At 41.5% G+C, this 19,701-nt stretch overlaps 1 protein-coding gene across 1 annotated transcript in view; it reads left to right on the top strand.

Moving 5' to 3' along the window:
• PIK3C2G (phosphatidylinositol-4-phosphate 3-kinase catalytic subunit type 2 gamma) overlaps positions 1-19,701 on the top strand; it is a 208,370-nt gene that overhangs the window by 176,761 nt on the left and 11,908 nt on the right. The window contains exon 31 of the mRNA XM_057428016.1: positions 8,384-8,478. Coding sequence (XP_057283999.1) covers positions 8,384-8,478 — 95 coding nt within the window. The remainder of the gene's footprint in view (positions 1-8,383; positions 8,479-19,701) is intronic.

The raw sequence follows: 19,701 nt of genomic DNA, 5'->3' as shown, positions 1-19,701 counted from the left end.
AATAGTCATGCCCATAGTGTGTGGTTTAGACTTCATTTTACACACCCTATTAGAAATGCATTTTCCCCTCCCATGTTTTTCATTATTTTCAGCCTGGTCAGAAACTTATTTACATTTGTTTTTTTTCCTAAAGAAATGCCAAATTCCTTGACTGAATATGAGCACTTGCACTATAAAACTTAAGTAATGCAGAAAAAGACACTGGTATTACTGGTGGGAGAGGAAAGGCACAGTGTTCAGCTGAATTCTAATGATGTAATTTAGCTCTGAAATCCACTGCTCTTGCTAAAGTACTCAGGGTGACCCACTGCAATTCACAAAATTAACAGAGCCCTGCACATGTTTTGTGCCCATATGTTAAAACACAACTTCCCTGTGTTACGCTGTGTTTGATGACCTAGGAGCCTACATTTTCTGTTGCAAATTAAAGCAAAAAAAAACTCACAACTTTAAAAAAAAAGAAAACCCACATATGGTAAAATGTCTTTGCATGATGGCAGGAATGACCAATTTTTGTGGGCTTTTTGTTACTCAGCATTGTCTTGTTCATGGAGTTTTCATGCCTTTTCTCTCCCTTCCTTTGTGTACAATAAGAAATGAACTCAAGTATAGTCTGGCTAAGTGATATTTCAAAGTTCCTAGAGGAGAATGACAAATGAAGAACTGCACCTCAGTCTGCCAAGTCCCAGCTTAGTGATTTCTTCGTAAGATTTCAATTCTTTAGGAGTCTGTTTCAGGCCCTTTTCTAATTAGGATGTTATTAAACATGTATTTTTGTAGTCCCTAAAGGGAAGAAATTGGAGGTGGATTTGTATTCTAAAAATCCACTTCAAACATCAGAAACTTGGAAGTGTTGATATCCAGGCTGCCTGGAAAAATTATATTATGGCAGTTGTATGTACACACTACATTATTTTTAATTCATTTTAGTTCCTTTCCTTAGGATAAATGACAATTGCACTAGCTCTCTGGTTGTCAATAGTGCATGACACCACTGTAATTCTATCAGCTTAGAAGTTATTTTAGCCTCTGTTCAGGCCAGAAGTTAGATATTTGGTTACTTCATAAAAATACAGACAACATGTCTTATTTATTATAACTTCCCCTCTGCTGAACAACAGAGTAAAGGCAGAGGAGAGGGAGTGTGATTTTTTGCTCTTACAACCCTGACTGTAAGAGCTGCAATGTACATGTGGAAAAGAGAGCAAGAGCACGACAGAGAGTTCACAGGTGTCTGCTAAGGCTGAAAGGAAGACATGGGAATCCTGTTTGCTATTGAGGATGAACAGTAGTGATACTCTCTAAAAAGCCTCTTCTTGCTAGTTCATAACCCTTGCTTGTGATGGTAGCTCTTTCATTATCATCCTTTCTCATTCATTCCTCTCCTTAAAAGATATGTTTCTATTTAAAGAATTAATAATGACTATATTGTTCTGTCTCATGTCATTACTTCACCCTGCAGAGGGTTTAAGACTGGTGTGTCAGTGGCAGATCCCAGTGTGCATGCAGAGGAGCAGGACTTTTCTGTCTGAGGTCTCAAGGTTAGCTACTTCTTTAACAGGGAAGCAGGCAGAACAGAGCCCTGCTCATGAGATCACTATTGTATTATAAGGTTAGCAGGACGGAGTTCTTATTTCTCAGTACGGTGAATATATAATAACAGTTGTAACACGTCTTTGGTCTAATTGAATGAAGCCCTGTTTGCATAAGTAAAACCAGTATAGTTCAAACAGCAGTGTATGGACTGTTTTTGATGATGACCACATGTGGATAACCCTAGGTCTCAAACTGAGAGAGACACTGTCCTGGGTTCAGCAGTAGCAGTCATGTTTTTTCCTTTGTGGTAGCTGGTGCAGTGCTGTGTTTTGACTTCCAGCCTGGGAACAGTGCTGGTGATACCGATGTTTTCGGTTGTTGCTAAGTGATGTTTACCCTGACCAAGGACTTTGTGAGGCTCATGCTCTGCCAGGGAGGAGGGGAAGCCGGCAGGATGCAGAGACGGGGCGCCTGACCCAGGCTAGCCAAAGAGGTATTCCATACCACAGCACGTCATGCCCGGGGTGGGGGGTAACTGGGAGTTACCTGGAAGGACGCAGGCTTCCGGGTGGGACTCGTTTCTTGGCCAGTGGTATCGTATTCTCTTCCCTTGTTATTTTCCCTTATCATTGTTGTCGTTGGTGGTAGTGGTGGTGATTTGTGTTGTACATTGGTTGCTGGACTGTTCTTGTCTCAACCCGTGGGAGTTGCACTCTTTCAATCTTCCTCCCCGTTCCTCCAGGAGCGGGGAAGGGGAGAGCCCCGGGGGGGGGGAGGTTCGATTGCTGTCAGCCCGGGACCACTCACTGGGAGTGAGTGAACAAGCTGTCTGGCTAGGGTTTAAACCACGACAGTTCTTTTGGCGCCCAACGTGGGGCACGAGGGGTTGAGATAATGACAGATCTGACCGGATTAATAGTCACTCGTCACAATGCTGATTTATTGGCTCTCAAGGTTGTTCCTCTTGATCTCACAGTTTCAGTATATCATATCTTACTTCCATCCAGTATTTGCTGTATTAGTGTTTTTCAAGTGTGGGGCTTGGGCTAAGGTTTTTGTCTCATTGTACTTTATGGTAATGACTTGTAATACAATAGAATCATTGATCATGAAACTGATCTGGCTTATGTTCCCAGTTTGGTCACCACCTTTATACTTTGGGAGGTATATAATAGAAGTGCTTAGCAATTACACATCTTTTTTCTCCTTCTCAGGTGCTCAACCTGTGAAGGAGACATCCTTTTACCCTCCCAGTCCTCCCCCCGAGACCATTTACATTTGAGAGTTTTGAAGTTTTTGAATGGTCTTTTAATGCTGTTGAGACTTGTTTGCTGATCGTGATGGGAATCACCATGCTAGCACGCATACAGAGTGTGTTTTGCCCACGACTGATTTCAAGAGTTAAGCAGAGTCAGGACTAGGTCTTGTCTGGGGTCAAACGACGATGTAGGAGGACCAAGAGATTTTCCCTGAGGCTGGACAGCCATGAGTGGCAGGGTGTGTGGGATAGTATGGGCAAGTATCTAGGTCAGTGGGCTCCTCCAGTACTTTGGAATTTCACTACCGAGCAACTGCAAAATCCAGAAGAATTAGTAAAACTCTTAATTGAGGTGTGTGGTCATTCTGGCCATACCAGAGATGGACAAATCATGGCAACGTGCTGGGGCTTGGCCTATGCTTACAGGGCCTTGTTCAACACTATCCAGCACCTTCAAAAGGAAAAGAATGTCGGCAGATCTGAGGGCAAAGCAACATTCAGCGCAGCTACTCCAGCTCCAGGCACAGCAGCTTCACCACCCCCAGCGACAAGTACAGTCGCTACTCAAACTTTGGCTGCAATGAACAGCGCGGCTACCCCAGTGGCAAGTACAGCAGCTGCTCAGACTTCGACTGCAACAGGCAGCGTGGTTACCCCAGCTCCAAGCACAGCAGCTACACCACCCCCAGCAACAAGTACAGTCGCTACTCAAAACCACAGTGATAATCACTGCAGCCAAACCAGAGGACCAATTCGTACCAATCTCAGTTGCCCCTGTACGCAAGAAAACAAGCAAAAAAGAGGCAAAAAAGGGTGAAGCAAGATGAAGAAACAATGAATTCACCACCCGGTCCAGCATCTGATCAGGAGTCATCATCACATGACGAAGAAGAAAAAGAAGAGGTAACTTCTTGACCTCGGACCTCAACCGAGCTGCGGAATATGCGAAAAAATTTTACCCGTCAACCAGGGGAGCACATCATCACCTGGTTACTCTGATGCTGGGACAAGGGGGCCGATGGTCACGAACTAGAAAGTACAGAAGCCAAGCAGCTGGGATCACTTGCTAGAGAAGGGGGAATTGACAAAGCAATTGCAAGAGAGAAAAAGTCCCTCAGCCTTTGGAGGAGGCTCTTGGCAGCTGTGAAAGAAAGGTTTCCGTACAAGGACGATGTTATGAGTCGTTCGGCCAAGTGGACTACTATAGACAAAGGCATCCAGTCTCTGAGGGAATCAGCCATTGTAGAGATGATCTATCACATCAAGCCGAATAACGGGGATACACCCATAGATCCAGATGAAGTTGAATGTACACGACCCATGTGGCGAAAACTCACACGGAATGCAGTCATCGTATGCTCATTCATTGGCAACAGTAACCTGGAATGACATAGTACCACTAACAGTGGATGAAATGGTTCATAAACTCCGAGAGTTCGAAGACAATCTTACCCCTTCCATCATCTCAGCTGTGGAAAAAACTGTCCCAGGACCTCAAACAATTGAGGGACGATCTATCTGATTTATCCAGCTCCTCACGTGTACCAACACACGTCTCAGCTATTAACAAAAGGCGTCCTATTGTTCGACAGAGGAGATACAGGAGGTATACGCCATGGGCTACCCTATGGTTTTGCCTGCGGGATCATGGAGAAGACATGACAAAGTGGGATGGAAAACCTACTTCAGCTTTGGAGGAACGGGTGAGTGAACTGAAGAGGGGAGCAAGGGCCAAGACTGATAGTCCCATGAGAGCTACGGCTTCAGTCTCTGGTGAGCAGTTTCCCAGATGGAGTGGAAGAGCTGATTTTACTCCAGCTCCTGTGATAATGAAGAATAATCCCTTTTACCACTACTTAAGTGTCCAACGCTGTGATGACCATTAGAGGGGCCCTGTCTCCAGCCAGGTGGAGGTAGGGGACAATCGGATTTACTGGACCGTGTGGATCAGATGGCCTGGCACATCAGTCCCACAGAAGTATAAGGCTCTAGTAGATAGCGGTGCACAGTGTACCCTGATGCCATCAAGCTGTCAAGGGGCGGAACCCATCTATATTTCTGGAGTGACAGGAGGATACCAAGAGTTGACTGTGCTGGAGGCTGAGATCAGCCTGACTGGGAGGGACTGGCAAAAGCACCCTATTGTGACTGGTCCAGAGGCTCCATGCATCCTCGGCATAGACTACCTCAAGAGAGGGCAAAGATTTCGGAATGTCACCAGAGGAGGAGGTGGTGCGCGCTGAAGAGGCCCCACCATATAATAAACTATCAGAAAGTGAAAAGCAGTATGCCTTGTTTACTGATGGCTCTTGCCGTATTGTGGGAAAGCATCGGAGATGGAAGGCAGCTGTATGGAGTCCTGGACGACAAGTTGCAGAAACTGCTGACGGAGAGGGTGAATCGAGTCAGTTTGCCGAGGTGAAAGCCATCCAGCTGGCCCTGGACATTGCTGAATGAGAAAAGTGGCCAGTACTTTACCTCTATACTGACTCATGGATGGTGGCAAATGCCCTGTGGGGGTGGTTGAAGCAGTGGAAGCAGAGCAACTGGCAAGGCAGAGGTAAACCCATCTGGGCTGCTGCACTGTGGAAAGATATTGCTGCCAGGGTGCAGAACCTGGTGGTGAAGGTACGTCATGTAGATGCCCAAGAGTCGGGCCACTGAGGAACACCAGAACAACCAACAAGTGGATAAAGCGGCTAAGATTGAAGTGGCTCAGATGGACTTAGAATGGCAACATAAAGGTGAATTATTTTTGGCCCGGTGGGCCCATGACACTTCAGGCCATCAGGGCAGAGATGCAACATACAGATGGGCCTGTGATTGTGGGGTGGACTTAACAATGGACACTATTGCCCAGGTTATTCATGAGTGCGAAACATGTGCTGCAATTAAACAAGCCAAGCGGTTAAAGCCTCTTTGGTATGGAGGACGATGGTTGAAGTATAAATATGGGGAGGCCTGGCAGATTGACTGTATCACACTGCCCCCAACCCGCCAAGGCAAGCATCATGTGCTTACCATGGTGGAAGCAACCACCGGGTGGCTGGAAACATACACTGTGCCCCATACCACTGCCCGGAACACCATCCTAGGCCTTGAGAAACAGATTTTGTGGCAACACGGCACCCCAGAGAGAATTGAGTCAGACAATGGGACTCATTTCCGGTATAACCTTATAGACACTTGGGCCAAAGAGCATGGCATTGAGTGGGTATATCACATCCCCTACCATGCACCAGCCTCTGGGAAAATCGAACGGTACAATGGGCTGTTAAAAACTACACTGAGAGCAATGGGTGGGGGAACTTTCAAGCGTTGGGATACACACTTACCAAAGGCCACCCGGTTGGTCAACTCCAGAGGATCTGCCAACAGGGCTGGCCCAGCCCAGTCAGAACTTTTACATATTGTAGAGGGGGACAAAGTTCCCGTGGTGCATATGAAGAATTTGCTGGGGAAGACAGTCTGGGTTATTCCTGCTTCAGGTAAAGGCAAACCCACTCGTGGGATTGCTTTTGCTCAGGGACCTGGATATACTTGGTGGGTAATACGGGAAGATGGGGAAGTCCGATGTATACCTCAAGGGGATTTGATTTTAGGAGAAAACAGCCAATGAACTTAATTGTATGCTGTTGCCTGCTGTAATACTTTTATAGCCCATCAACTAGATGTCTCCAGGTGACCAGAGACTAGCCCCAACCATCATGCCAACAGAGAATGAACTTTGATAGAACTGGATGAGTTCCGCAGTAAAGGAACGACCAGCATCAGCAGGCAACGATCCAATACTGCACACAGCTTTTCCTGCCCTGAAAGATTGTTACAAGAGATGGAACCTGACATCATGGACCGAATGGTCTCGGCAGCATTATAGGGATTGGTCCATGTGCTAAGAAAATGATTTTTTTTCTCTTGGTCTGTGTGTATATGGATGTATATATGTGGGAGAGCGATGGTGTATTGAAAATGTGGGATCTGAGCATGACGTGAATGGTATGGAATAAGGGGTGGATAATGTCCTGGGTTCACATGTGGATAACCCTAGGTCTCAAACTGAGAGAGACACTGTCCTGGGTTCAGCAGTAGCAGTCATGTGTCTCCTTCGTGGTAGCTGGTGCAGTGCTGTGTTTTGACTTCCAGCCTGGGAGCAGTGCTGGTGATACCGATGTTTTTGGTTGTTGCTAAGTGATGTTTACCCTGACCAAGGACTTTGTGAGGCTCATGCTCTGCCAGGGAGGAGGGGAAGCCGTGAGGAAGCAGAGACGGGGCGCCTGACCCAGGCTAGCCAGGGAGGTATTCCATACCACAGCACGTCATGCCCGGGGTGGGGGGTAACTGGGAGTTACCTGGAAGGACACAGGCTTCTGGGTGGGACTCGTCTCTTGGCTGGTGGTATCGTATTCTCTTCCCTTGTTATTTTCCCTTATCATTGTTGTCATTGGTAGTAGCGGTTGTGATTTGTGTTGTACATTGGTTGCTGGACTGTTCTTGTCTCAACCCGTGGGAGTTGCACTCTTTCAATCTTCCTCCCCGTTCCTCCAGGAGCGGGGAAGGGGAGAGCCCCGGGGGCGGGGGAGGGGGGGGCCCTCGATTGCTGTCAGCCTGGGACCACTCACTGGGAGTGAGTGAACAAGCTGTCTGGCTAGGGTTTAAACCACGACAGGCACAAAACTGGCACAAAGTGGCTTATGTCCACCCTCCTCCTTGCTTAACACTGCAAAGTAAGAAGGTCAGATAGATATTGAGGAGAGGTTGTTGAGTTCTGCATTACCTGGCATACTGTGGTGAAAGCCTTCTGTATTTCCACTGCTGTCTCTGTGGGGCAGGTAATTCACATTACTTACCCAACTTCAAGGACACACCTTTTTGGCAGTGAAGACTGCTGGCTCAGTGCCTCCAGCAGAAAGAAGGAACAGGATATGCTTAGTCATTTCTTCCACATTCTGAGACTGGTCTTTCTGGCTTGGAAACTGAAAAATGTTGGTTTTTTTTTCAGTGGGAACATAATCAAACTCTGTAAATGCATCTTAGTAGAAAAATGTATGAAAGCAATGGGTTGCATGAAAAGCAGCCTGGAACAGAAAAAATACAGAATGAAGAAGGGAGAATTTATATATGACAGATATAAAAGTTGTTTCTATTAACAGTTGTTTTGGAATTTGTCTGGAAGCCTGCTTTTTTGCTCTTTTGCCTTTTTTTTAAATTTCTGTTGGAGAAGAATAAAAGAAAAAAGACAATGTTTTTAACCAGACAGAAGACTTGCAACAATACTGCCTCCTGCCAAGAATGATTGCCAACCCTCCCCCTTCAATTATTTGTTACTCAAGCATAAATTTCCCACTGAAAATCAGATTGATGGCAATTAGAAAACAAAAAAAAACCTCACTGTCATTGTATAAAAATTGAGCACTTCCTGTCAGACTACTTTCTTCCACCACACTCTTTATCCATGTTTTCTAATTTCAATCCTGCTTTAAGCACACAGTAGGTTCTTTTTATGTATTAGTTCCTGTGTAGTGCAATATTTTACAGATGTACTTCTGCTAAGCTGTTAACTCTAAAATGAAACTATTTGGCCTTTTTTAGGTCCTCAGTCAACTGATCATAAGCCTGGAGTACAATTAGTCATATCCTATGAGAGCACCCGTCTGACAATAATGTTGAAACACATGAGGAATATTGTGAGTATTTTTATCACAGTCTGTAACTTATAATAAATCCATGCATTTGCAGAGTACTGTGAAAACATTAATCCTCAAACATCCTTTGTAGGGTAACTTAATTTTAACTCAAAATAATGACAGTGCTGTTCTGTCATCATTTAACACTTGTTTTCTTCCTTTGAGCTCGCTCAGTACAGGGATGGCACAGATAACAGAAACTGGGTTTCCTGAATGGTTGGTAATGGCCTTTTCCAGGCTACACAGAAAACCTTTTTGTATCACTATTTTGGCCCTTTCAGCTGATGCATTTTGATAACAGACAGAAAAAAGGCATCGTGCAGTAGCATGACTTTTTGTAGGCTATCAGTCTGGCATTATGGATTGTATATCCATACATTTCTCTCAAGTCCAGCATGACATCAATGAACAGGGAAGAGCTCACCAGGGTGGTGTACTTTAAGAAGCAATGTAGTTTGGTGGGGTGATGCTCAGCTTTGTAAGATGCTCTCTGTCACGAGGCTAAGTGGTAAATGCTGCATGTTCCTGAAGCCAGACTATGAGAGGGGGAAGCTGGCAGCAGTCCTGCAGCACAAGACAGGTGAAACTGGCTCATGAGGATGTCTTGAGAGATGTAGCTGGTGCCGTGTGTGAGCTCTCGGCTGAAGCAGCACGTCTGCTGTTTCATAATGAGTTTGGCCGCCTAGATGTGCTCTTGAATTCCCAGTGGCTCAGGTCTCAAGTAATGGCTGTGGAGGAGAGATCCTTCTCTACCTTTGTCTAGCTAGGAGCTAAAAGCATTTATTAACTGTTGCGGGTTCTCATTGCATACACCGATGCCACCTCCATCCCAAACTGGATTACAATTGCTTTCCCAAAATGGGGCCAAACTGAAGAGCTTATGTGAGCACCAGCCAGTAATGAAATGAGGCTGAATGTTTAATTAGTTGTATGAGACACATGAGGCTTACACAGCTCCAGCTGTTCTCTATTGGCTGCTTCAGCTTCTGATTTGCAATTCAAGCGTGTTCGTTTTGGTCTATAACATCCAATACATCTCTGTCCTGAGATACCTGTCTTTTGTTATGTGTGCCACCTTGACAGGTAAGATCAGCCTCTACTGACAGGTCCAATTTATACAAACTTTACCTCCTGGATATAGTATAAAACCCCACTTTTTTTTTTTTTCCTGTTATGCATTTTACAGGTAAGTGACTTTGATAAACATATGTTAAAGTTCTAGTTGGTGGGAGGGGTATATTTAAATGATTGCCGTGCTGATGATGTCACTGTGAGTCCAGGCAGGTGCTGTAGAGATGCATACAAACAGAGACGCAGATATCAGAAATAGTCTTTCCCCTTCTTTCCGTCATTTAAAACCTATAGGTTCCTAACTGTGTTCTTTAACTTAGAAAGTTCCATCCATTTAATTAAATGAAAATAAATTACAGCATAGTATCTATGTTTAGCAAACATAAAATCCAGGCAATCATTATGGAAAGGGAGAATACAACCTTAAGTTATGGTGTCACTCTTGAAAGTAGGTGACTTAAATCTTACTTTCAGAGAAGTGGTAAGGTCCAATTCAGAAAGACAAACAATGATTCATGACTCAAAAATAAGGTCATTGTTTTAGAACCCTAACTTAGGCAATCGTGTTTTTAAATCCTGGGCTTTCAATTCCTTTTTCCATCTGGCTATCCATATATTGTCATCTGATCTGAAATATGAAATAGTAGTGCTTTGGGGTGCTGTGATACTGGACTGCCTTCAGACTAGTAACTTAAAAGGTTTTTTATCCCATTAGTAATCTTCTCATCTTTCTAGTCACATAGAGCAATCACTCTGGCGTGCTTTTTCCTTTTCCTTTTCTTTCCTTTTCCTTTTCTTCCTTTTCCTTTTCCCTTTCCTTTTCCCTTTCCTTTCTTCCTTTCCTTTTCCCTTTCCTTTCTTCCTTTCCCTCCCTTTCCCCTTTTCCCCTTTCCCCTTTTCCTCTTTCCCCTTTCCCTTTCCTTTTTTTGCTTTTTTTGGTTGAGCTGAACAGGGATTTTATAAATATGCCAAGATCATATCTTATTCAAGATATGTTAAAGCTATTTCAGGTATAGTCAGTCTTCTGCAATGTCTCACTAATTACATTTTAGTGGTTCATCTGCATGGAGATTACTTTGCTATCTTGTTTTATTTCATAATTTATAGTAAATAATTTTTGTGCTGCTCTTCCCCATTTAATTTATCTCTTTTAGGGATTTTATATGTTCAGATGTGAAAATAATTGTAGTGGAACAAATTAATCCCAAATGTAGCTTCACAGAACTGACAAGAATTGTGATAGAGACTTTCGATTCATGAAAATAAATTTTATTTAGTATTTGTATATTTACTTCTAAGGGGTTTAATAGGAGATCTACATCCTGCTGTGCAAATCCTATATTAGTGATGTTCATTGCCATTGTCAGGTGTCACATAAGTTTTTTAAAGGAGGAAATCAGAAGAGTACAATGCTATTACTTTGCAGGACGTTTTCATAAAGGTAACCCCATTCATGTGGGATGTCAGAGACAAAAAATGCTATAGCAGTTGAGAGAGTATTAGTCTGGTGCAGACAAGCCAGAGGTCTGTCTGATGTGAGTGCATGGATGGACTCCACAGTGCAAGCACTTTTGATCTAATGCATCCACATGAGCCAGTTTTCTTGCAGATCAACAGGTCATTCATCCCTATATCTGCTTCAGAATATCCTCTCCCTTGCCACTGCAACATTCCAGTCAGGTGTTACAAAAGACAGTCCTACTTGAAGAAAACTCTATCAAAAATTCTTCAAAGACCAACAGTAGAGAAGAACAGCCTGATAGATTTTGTGACTGGAAAGGACCATTAATCTAATCTAACCTCCTGTAAAGCACAAGCTATATTTTTTCACTGAGAAAATCCTTGCATCTAGACCAGCAATGCCACCAAAGAGACTGTTTGAGCAGAGAGGTGTTAAGACTGCTTGTGAATGTTTGTCTACGGTTTAAGATTGGGTGCGCAATGAAGACGGGTTCTATTAATAGACATTTATAAGATACTAACGATGCTTCAGTCTCAAGAGTTTCCTCAGCAATTCATATTTTTATTTGAATCCTGTGATTCTGCAAGTCAAGGGACTCACATCAGACTGCTTTCACTTATGATTTGAATGGCATCACCAAGATTGCTAAGGAAAAAAACACCTTTAAATCCAATTTTTGAACATACAAAAGCCACAGTGCTAATAAAATGCAATTTTCCAAACATATATATTATATAATTTCAAATCAGCTTCTTCGGGCATTATTTGCTCCACTCAAATGCAGACAATACAGCACTGGGCACTTCATGCATAGGCAGTACAGCCAATATTACCTTGATAAAGTGAAGGGGGGCTAGAAGAAAACCTTTGTGTAGGGATGAAAGCCATAGGGGTTATATGGTGAGACCAGGAGAGTTTGAGGTCACAGAAGATGTGGCAGCTGGAGAGGATGAGACACAGTAGGCTTCTACAAACACAATATCACAGTACCAGGCAAAGTGCACTAAGTGGTCTTAGGAGGAAGATACAGGAGAACCAGGGGAGGTTTGTTTTGGCATGTAAAAGGACTTGTTAGCTAAGAACAAAAACAGTCTGTTTGTGGCAGCACAATACCCAGAAAGGTAGGAGTAAGAGCACAGGGGTATTGCTAGGAAGAAAGCCTGAGAGTCTACCTTAAAAATGTAGGCTCCTGGACCTGTGTAAATCTGTGGAGGTGGATTTATGAAAACGAAAGACACATAGGTTTTGAACTCAATCCTCAAGACTAGTTCCATTCATCTGTATTAACCAGCACAGAGAATGAGGGATATCAATACCATGCCAAATCATACACAGAACAGACTATGTACTAGCTTAGTACTGCACAGCCAGAAGCAGCCAGGCTATCTACTGCTGCACTGCTAGGCTTGTTCATCTTCTCAAGAAGACACCAGAGGAAAAAGAAATAGCCCTTTCTCAAGTTCAGAAAAGGTTGGCTGATATATTTCTTTTTCTGCTTCACAGAGAGCCAGAAGGGAACAGTGTTCAGTACTGGCTCAGGAGGAAGTCTCCTTTGTCTGCTGACTTCATTGCCATGACTTCAGGCATGCCCTGTTTTTCTAGATAAGCAGCTAAACTTCCAATCCTCGCTGCTAAACATCTTTGCCCATTACTTCTTGTGGATGGAATAACTCCTCAGGGTAGTGGGGAGGAGAAATAAAGCCAACTAATCCTGAACTTCATGCCAATAAATGTAAAATGTTACAAGAATTCAGGAAAGCATGTGTGGGTGATGAACTTGCAACTAATTTTATAGGGGGAAAAATTTCTGCAAGAAAAATAGACTCCTACAGTACTTTCCAAAACTACTTCCAGCTTTCCTTTTAGAAAAGCTCCGAAGCTGTCATGTAGTACTCTCAGTGAATAATGATTTTGGGTTAGCTGATGTGTGGGTGACAGATTAGCAATCAGCTTTGGGCTTACACAGACATCCAGCCTCTTTCCGTTTTGTGTCCTACACCATCTGAGTACAAATGGCTTCCAAAAATGTTGTGAGACATGATGGCTTAAATGTGTTGGGAAGAAAGGTGAGAGCCAAGCTCTTCCTAAACCACGGAGATGAAATCTGTTTCTAAGCCTGCAGGTGAAGGGCTGTAGGGAAGTTCCCATGTACAGTACAGGTTGATGCTTCGCTGCCTTTGCTGGGTTTTGTCTCTAGCTTGAGGTCAGTCAGGGATGGGGATTTTTGTTCAGTCTCAGTTGGTTCCCATTATTCCTTTCATTGGTCCACTATCTTTTATGCTTTATGAATATCATTATATAGGTTAAAATGGAAAATATATTACCTGCCAGCAACGCAGTGCCTGCTAATTAAATAAAAGCTACATTATCCTTTCAGAATATTATGAGTGTATCCTGCTTTGCTTTACTGTGGCCCATGGATCACCCAACAAGTACTGGGAGGAAGTTACATAGGTAAGCCAAACCTGGTCAGTCATCCAGGGTTGGAAAACAAGTGGAAAAATTCTCTCTGAGCTGAACAAAAGTTATTCAGAAAGTATTAATGACAGAATGAAATCAGTAGCTTGGCTGATGGAGGGTGATAACACATTCAGATGGAGTTCTCTGTAGACTGGCAGAGAAAAATAGAGTAAAACACTATGGAAAGAAAGCTCTTGTGCCAAGTAGTTTATCATAGACTCTGGATTTAATTTTATATTCATAGAAAATGCTTTTGCATTAAAATTTAATGGAAATTAGCTTAGATAGACTATGTCCTCTTTTGGACTGAAATATACCTGTAAACAAAGTGTACTACTACTCAGTAGTAGTTTAAATTAGAAAGGGATGAGGTCTGTTTCTCGTGGCAGAGGGATTACTGTTGGATTCCAATATATTTGTTATGAAAGGTGTTTGACAAATTTCTGTTGTACAAAAAGTTGTTATTATTTCTTGTTAAACCCTTTAATCTGTCACAGTCATAATACTGCCTCAGCCCTAAATTCTAACTGCTAATTTTTAAATAAGTAATTCCCTGCATAGCTGATAGATGTTGAATAAGGGGAAAAAAACAAAACTCAAGAGTGAGTTCTGTTTAATGATGTGAGTGATCTGGTAGATGAAGGTGAACATAAATTAAATTTGCCACTGGTTGCAAATGAAGAAAACATTAAAAATAGGGTAGACAGAGCAAGATCAAGAGAATAAAAGTAACTTCCAAAAGCCTTCAACCAGCTTGGATAAATGAGAAGTATTTCCTCAGGGAAATATAGATCTATATCTCACGGTAATGTGAAGATAAAACAAGCAAATGGTGAGACATGAGGTTGCTATGAGAGATGCCAATGAGATGCCAGGCCAGATCCTGGTTTCATGGTGCAGAAAGTAGTTCATCTTTATAAGGCTTTGACAGTAAAATATTTCTCTCAGGACATTTTTATTTTAAACTAGAATACAAAATCAAAGAACAGTTCTTAGTAGGGTGACTTGGGAGTGATTGATTCTTAAGGAGTTATTTATTGTTACTAAACTTAGTTAAGAACAGACTAACAAGAACACAAGTCAATTGTGCAGATATTTAAGGGAAAAGACAGCAAGGTTCAAGAGGAATTATTTAGAACATCGAGCAATGGGGTCAGTAGAAATCATGGCAGGTAATCAAGGAACAGAAATTGCATGCATTGTATAATGAAGTTCTTTCTTACAAAGGGAAATGGCAAGCTGTAGAATAATCTAAAGGAAAGCGGAGGGAATCTCTGTACAGTTTGAGAAATTTAAAACAGTCTGGACCTGACATATATATATATTTCCTTAAATAATTAAGAAACTGAAAAGGAAAATAGGGTGAAGACACTGATAATAGTGTCACGATTTCTTTATGCGTTTTTATATTCCCTTACTATCTGTGCCTAGGCAAGAAGAGAAAAGTGTATGTATGTGACAGAAAGATAGAAACAGAACAACAGCATTTGCTTATGTTTCTTTTCACAAAGGCTAATTTTTTTCTCATGCCCTCCAGCAAGCAATGGTGTTAATCTGGAGTGATTTCAAAGGAAAAGCGAAATGGAGATTTGTCTTAAGTTTTTGTTCTCCCCTGTGCTTTGTTCAAGAGACAAGAAATTCTGGGATCTATGTTTCTTAAGGCCCAAACTAGATCAGTCTTATCTCAGCCAGTGTCATAGAATCTGCGATTAAATATTTATCTGAAAATTAAGTGTTCCAAGCACAACGATAAAGCAGGGTTGAGAGCAATGGAATTCACCTTCTTTTACACGCTTGGTGTCAATTCTGGAATAAAAGTTTTGGAGACTTGTTCATGAAATCTGCTCTCTGCATTCTATGCTCTGCACAAAAATCACTTACCTGTAAAATAATACAATTTTAAAGCATGACTGAACCTTGACTTCTTTCATCTATGCAAAAAAGGAGAGTTTAAATGGCTTAAAGATAGTAATACAGCATGTGGTTCAGGATTCTAGAACACATCCTTCTCTTTTGGAAAAAGTCTTCAGTGTTGTTCAGATCTTTTACTGGGAATTGTACATACAATACATTCATACTTCTGGTTATACAGTCTCCTTCTTTTACATTATTTTTGCAGTCTCCTTCTTTTACATTAGTTTTGCAGCCTTCATAACTTTTGTACCACATGGTGCGATGTGGAGCACCCAGTAGTCTAGTCTTAGTGAAATATCAGAGGGGTAACAAGAGCTCATGAACTAGACTTAAGCTTTAAGTGAGATGGGTAGGGACACAAGCCGTTCTAAGATATCTTCGTTGTTAATTCAGGAACAGTAGTAAATGCACACAAATCTGTATCATTACTTGCTGGAGCTAAACTCTCGCCTTCCTTGTCTGCTACTGCCAGTGGCCAGTAAAAAGCAAGAGGCTGTTTTACCTGACAGTTATAGTCATGTGGTTGTACAGACTGCCCCATTTCTTTCTGGATCATCAAGACAATAAATCATTCTCTTGAACTGGGCATCAGAGCTACATCTCACTTCCTTTCTTCACCTTTCTGAAAGCATTCAATTCCGGATTCAGAGCCCTATAGAAATAAAGGCTTAGCAGAGAAACCTTTATGACCTTTTGGGTGTCACAGGCCAGTTTTCACTTTATTTCCTTCATTTAAACAGAGTTAGATGGCCTTTCCTCTGAAGTGACTGAAGCAGATCAGAAGCATTTTGCACAGTTCTTAGGAAGCTCTGAATCTTTTGGGATCCAGCATGCTTCCCCGACTGTCTTTGTCTTTATAAGAAAAAAAAAAACAGTTTTTGTTAAATATTTAACATGTTCTTTTCAAAAATCTCACAGTCTATGTGCCTTGGCCTAATGGGAGTGGGATTTGAAACTAAGATACATACATATATGATGTGATGGAATTCAGTTACCTAATCATGGCTATTTCGAATACCATGAAGTATCTTGCTTGACTTCTGATGACCACTCTAGAATGGTGCCAGTTTTCTATAAAGCCTATGTTGCATTTCCAACTCCACAAGCACCTTTGTCATCTGAAGTGACATGAAGCAGCAGTATTTTAGAAACTGGGTTCTAGTCTAGGTGACTAAACTCTCATTTTGATTGCGGGAGACTTAAGTCCTGGTTCATTTTCCTAAACATGTAAGACATGACTTAACACGTCCCATCTGGCCTTCAACTGCCACTGCAGAAGAGGAAAGCCTCAGGAGAGGCCTGTATCATGTCTGACAGTTTACAGAGGTATCTTAAGCATATTATATGTCTCAAATGGTGCCAGACACTAAGTATGGGCAGTTTAACCAAGCCATGCCAGGAGACATCCACAGTAGGATAAGCCAAATCTCTTTCTAGCCTCCCTACTTGACAGGATTATAAAGATCTGCTTAGACTTTTCTGGGAACTTACATGCCTACCTCATGTATGCCCCAGGATAGGTCAGCACCTTGAGATTTTGTCCAGAGCTGGTGTGTCCATTGCAGGGCATTAGCTGTGATGCTTCCCTTACATCTCAGTGACTATTAGTTTTACCCATTTCACAGCCAGGAGACCTTGGAGCGTGCTGGTTAGTTCTTGAGAGATTTTGGGATTCAGGAAAGCTCTAGACCCTATTTTTGCCAGCATAGTTCCCCCTGCTAGGGATGCTATTTATCATCTAGTAGTACTATGCTAGGAATGCAGCATACCATCTTTTATTAACGGCTAGGCTGCACAAGTCCTTGCTACTCTGCTACAAAGCCAAACCAGTAAACCTGCACTTTGTGTTGGCCTAAAAGCCTTATTTCACTTGGGAGAGAAAGGGCTGGAATGAACTACAGTGACAAAAACACTGGTTTCCTTTGAATTAGCAGTACTCACATTAGGCACTGTTGACCCATTTGGTGCACTGACAAGCTGCATGCAGAACAGGCAGTTTGATGTGGGCATTGAAGGTATTGGGCTGCACAAAGTGCATACGCTATATTTGGAGATTCAAATCAATAACATAGATAGAGTACCTTTGTATTTTTGTCATAGTAAATGACACAGTCATCTGGAGGCTTGCTCCACTGACCCTACTGGATTTCTGAAAGGCATAAAATGCCTGCTCAAAAAATGCTTTCCTGAACTTACCTGAAACAAAATCTGTGTTGCCCTAAAATGCTATATCTTTTTATTTCCCTGAATTAACTTGAGAGAACCTTCATTGCTTTTTTTGTTGCTTTGCCATTGACCTCCATGTCAGTGACCTTTGTCACAGTGTGTCTTCTATATTTATGTATACACTCAGGTGCATATAGAAGTAAAGAAGTTAGGAATAGGAATCAACTTGCTCACAAAGAAGAAGGGAGGGAAATCAGGATCAGAAGATACAATAAAATAAAACTTATCTTGCAGAGAAGCAGTTAAATGTTTTCAAATTTTAGGTGAAAAAAAAAGCAGTTCTTGGCATAAAATACCTTATTAGTGCACTCACTTTTGGCTGGTTGCTTTTCTGTTTTGTTTTACCAGTAGCAGACAGTGCAGAATGCACCATAGTGATACAGTGGATAATCTTCTTTTGTAATTATTATTTAATTACTGCAGATGTGAGGTTTTTTGTTTTGTTTTTTTTTCAAGTAATTTGAAAATATTTTGTGATAGGAGAGCTAAGGGCTTGGTAGCAAAGTAGAATGGAGGTGTTCAGTGCTTTGGGATATGCAGAGCTCAAAGGGAAAACAAGGAAAGGTCTTCAGTCCCATGGTAGGATTTAGGAAATAACAACACAACCGCCCATTCACAAAACAATCCTGTTTGTCCTGAAGGTTTATATATCTTATTAATCTGTTTTTGAAGGAACCTCTTGCTTTGTAATATCTTCTTACTGCTATAATATACTTACTGAAATATTGTCTTACTGCTGATTATTTTCTCAGCTCTTTAAATTTAGAATTAGCCCAGAGGACGTTATCTTTTTCTAAGGCAGAGGCTATATTTGTTAATTAAGCTGCAGCCTACAAAGACAGGGTTTAGCCTTTCTCTGCTAAGTTACACAGGGACTCAGAGAAAGTGAACGGCTATGTAGCAGCTGTGATGGTTTTTCCACGTTTCATACTAGTTTTAATTTAGTCAGGAGGCAGCTAGTAATTTACACAGGTTGCTAGGGTGCGAGGCTGATTTCATCTGTGGATTTTTTTCTAATCCTCTCTTATTGGATAATAATCAAATCTGCCTCATGTCTACACTTTATATTAACATTTTGCTTTGTTAAAAGCAAAGGAAGGTTTCATCTAACCATTTGCTATAGTGATAAGATTTTTAAAGATGTAAGCATATCTCAGTATTAAACATTAAGGAATATTTTGTAGTCCTTTCACTATGTAGAAGATAAATTCTCATGGTTGTGCATGGAAAGGGAAGGAAAAATGAGAGTTAGAGGAAATGGAGCCTTTCTAAAGCCTGGTGGTTTTTTTTTTTTGTTGTTTTTTTCTTTCATTGAAGAAGATGAAGAAAGCAACTGGGATTTGAAAATGTCCAGGAAATTAATCTGGGGGGAAGAAAGGAAGTTGTTTATAGAGCAGGAAAGGTAACATTAGTTACCAAAATTACCTTTGATCTTTTCTTTTTGTCAAGATGGTTGAAACAGAAAAATGGGAAAAAGAGAACAGCAGCTGCAACTGTCAAATGTTCAAGAGCCATCAATCTGTTTCACTCTAGGACAAAAGGTGATCTGCATGTCTAACAGTGAGAGAAACTGGTGACATGATTTAAATTTGAGGCATTAGTCACCAAAAATATTTGATGTCTTTTAGGAAGAGGAGAGCTTTAAAAAGCTTTATGATAAATTATACCTAAAGTGCATTTTTAAAAAACATAAACCTTTTCTTAAAATTCATTTAAGGGCCAATATTCATATTAACTGCTAAATTGCAATGTTTAATATATGGCAAATTTTGAAATAGTTAGGCCTTTCATAATGCTGACAAAGAATCCATGCTTAAGGAGAGTTGTTGATGGTTAGTAATGATCAAGGGAGAAAAGTCATTAGGATAACATAAGTCTTGTGGAAAAATTAATTGAATTTCAGCCATTAATTCCCAGCTACAGCTAGTATATTTGAAATTAAATTAGACAGGACACAACCTATCTGTGTGGGTTTCTGTAAGTAAATATCAATATTTTTTTGTTTTGGAAAGTAAACTTGGAATGAAAAATGGAACACAGCCATAACAGATGTATGTATCTATTAGTTTTTCAGTACTGAATCACAGATG

Source organism: Pezoporus wallicus, unplaced genomic scaffold, assembly GCF_028554395.1.
Source record: "Pezoporus wallicus isolate ANWC-B61680 ecotype Strahan unplaced genomic scaffold, APGP_CSIRO_Pwel_v1 contig_2908, whole genome shotgun sequence".
Lineage (NCBI taxonomy): Eukaryota > Metazoa > Chordata > Aves > Psittaciformes > Psittacidae > Pezoporus > Pezoporus wallicus.
The sequence above is the reverse complement of the archived record's forward strand: the minus strand, read 5'-3'. Positions and strand labels throughout refer to the sequence as shown.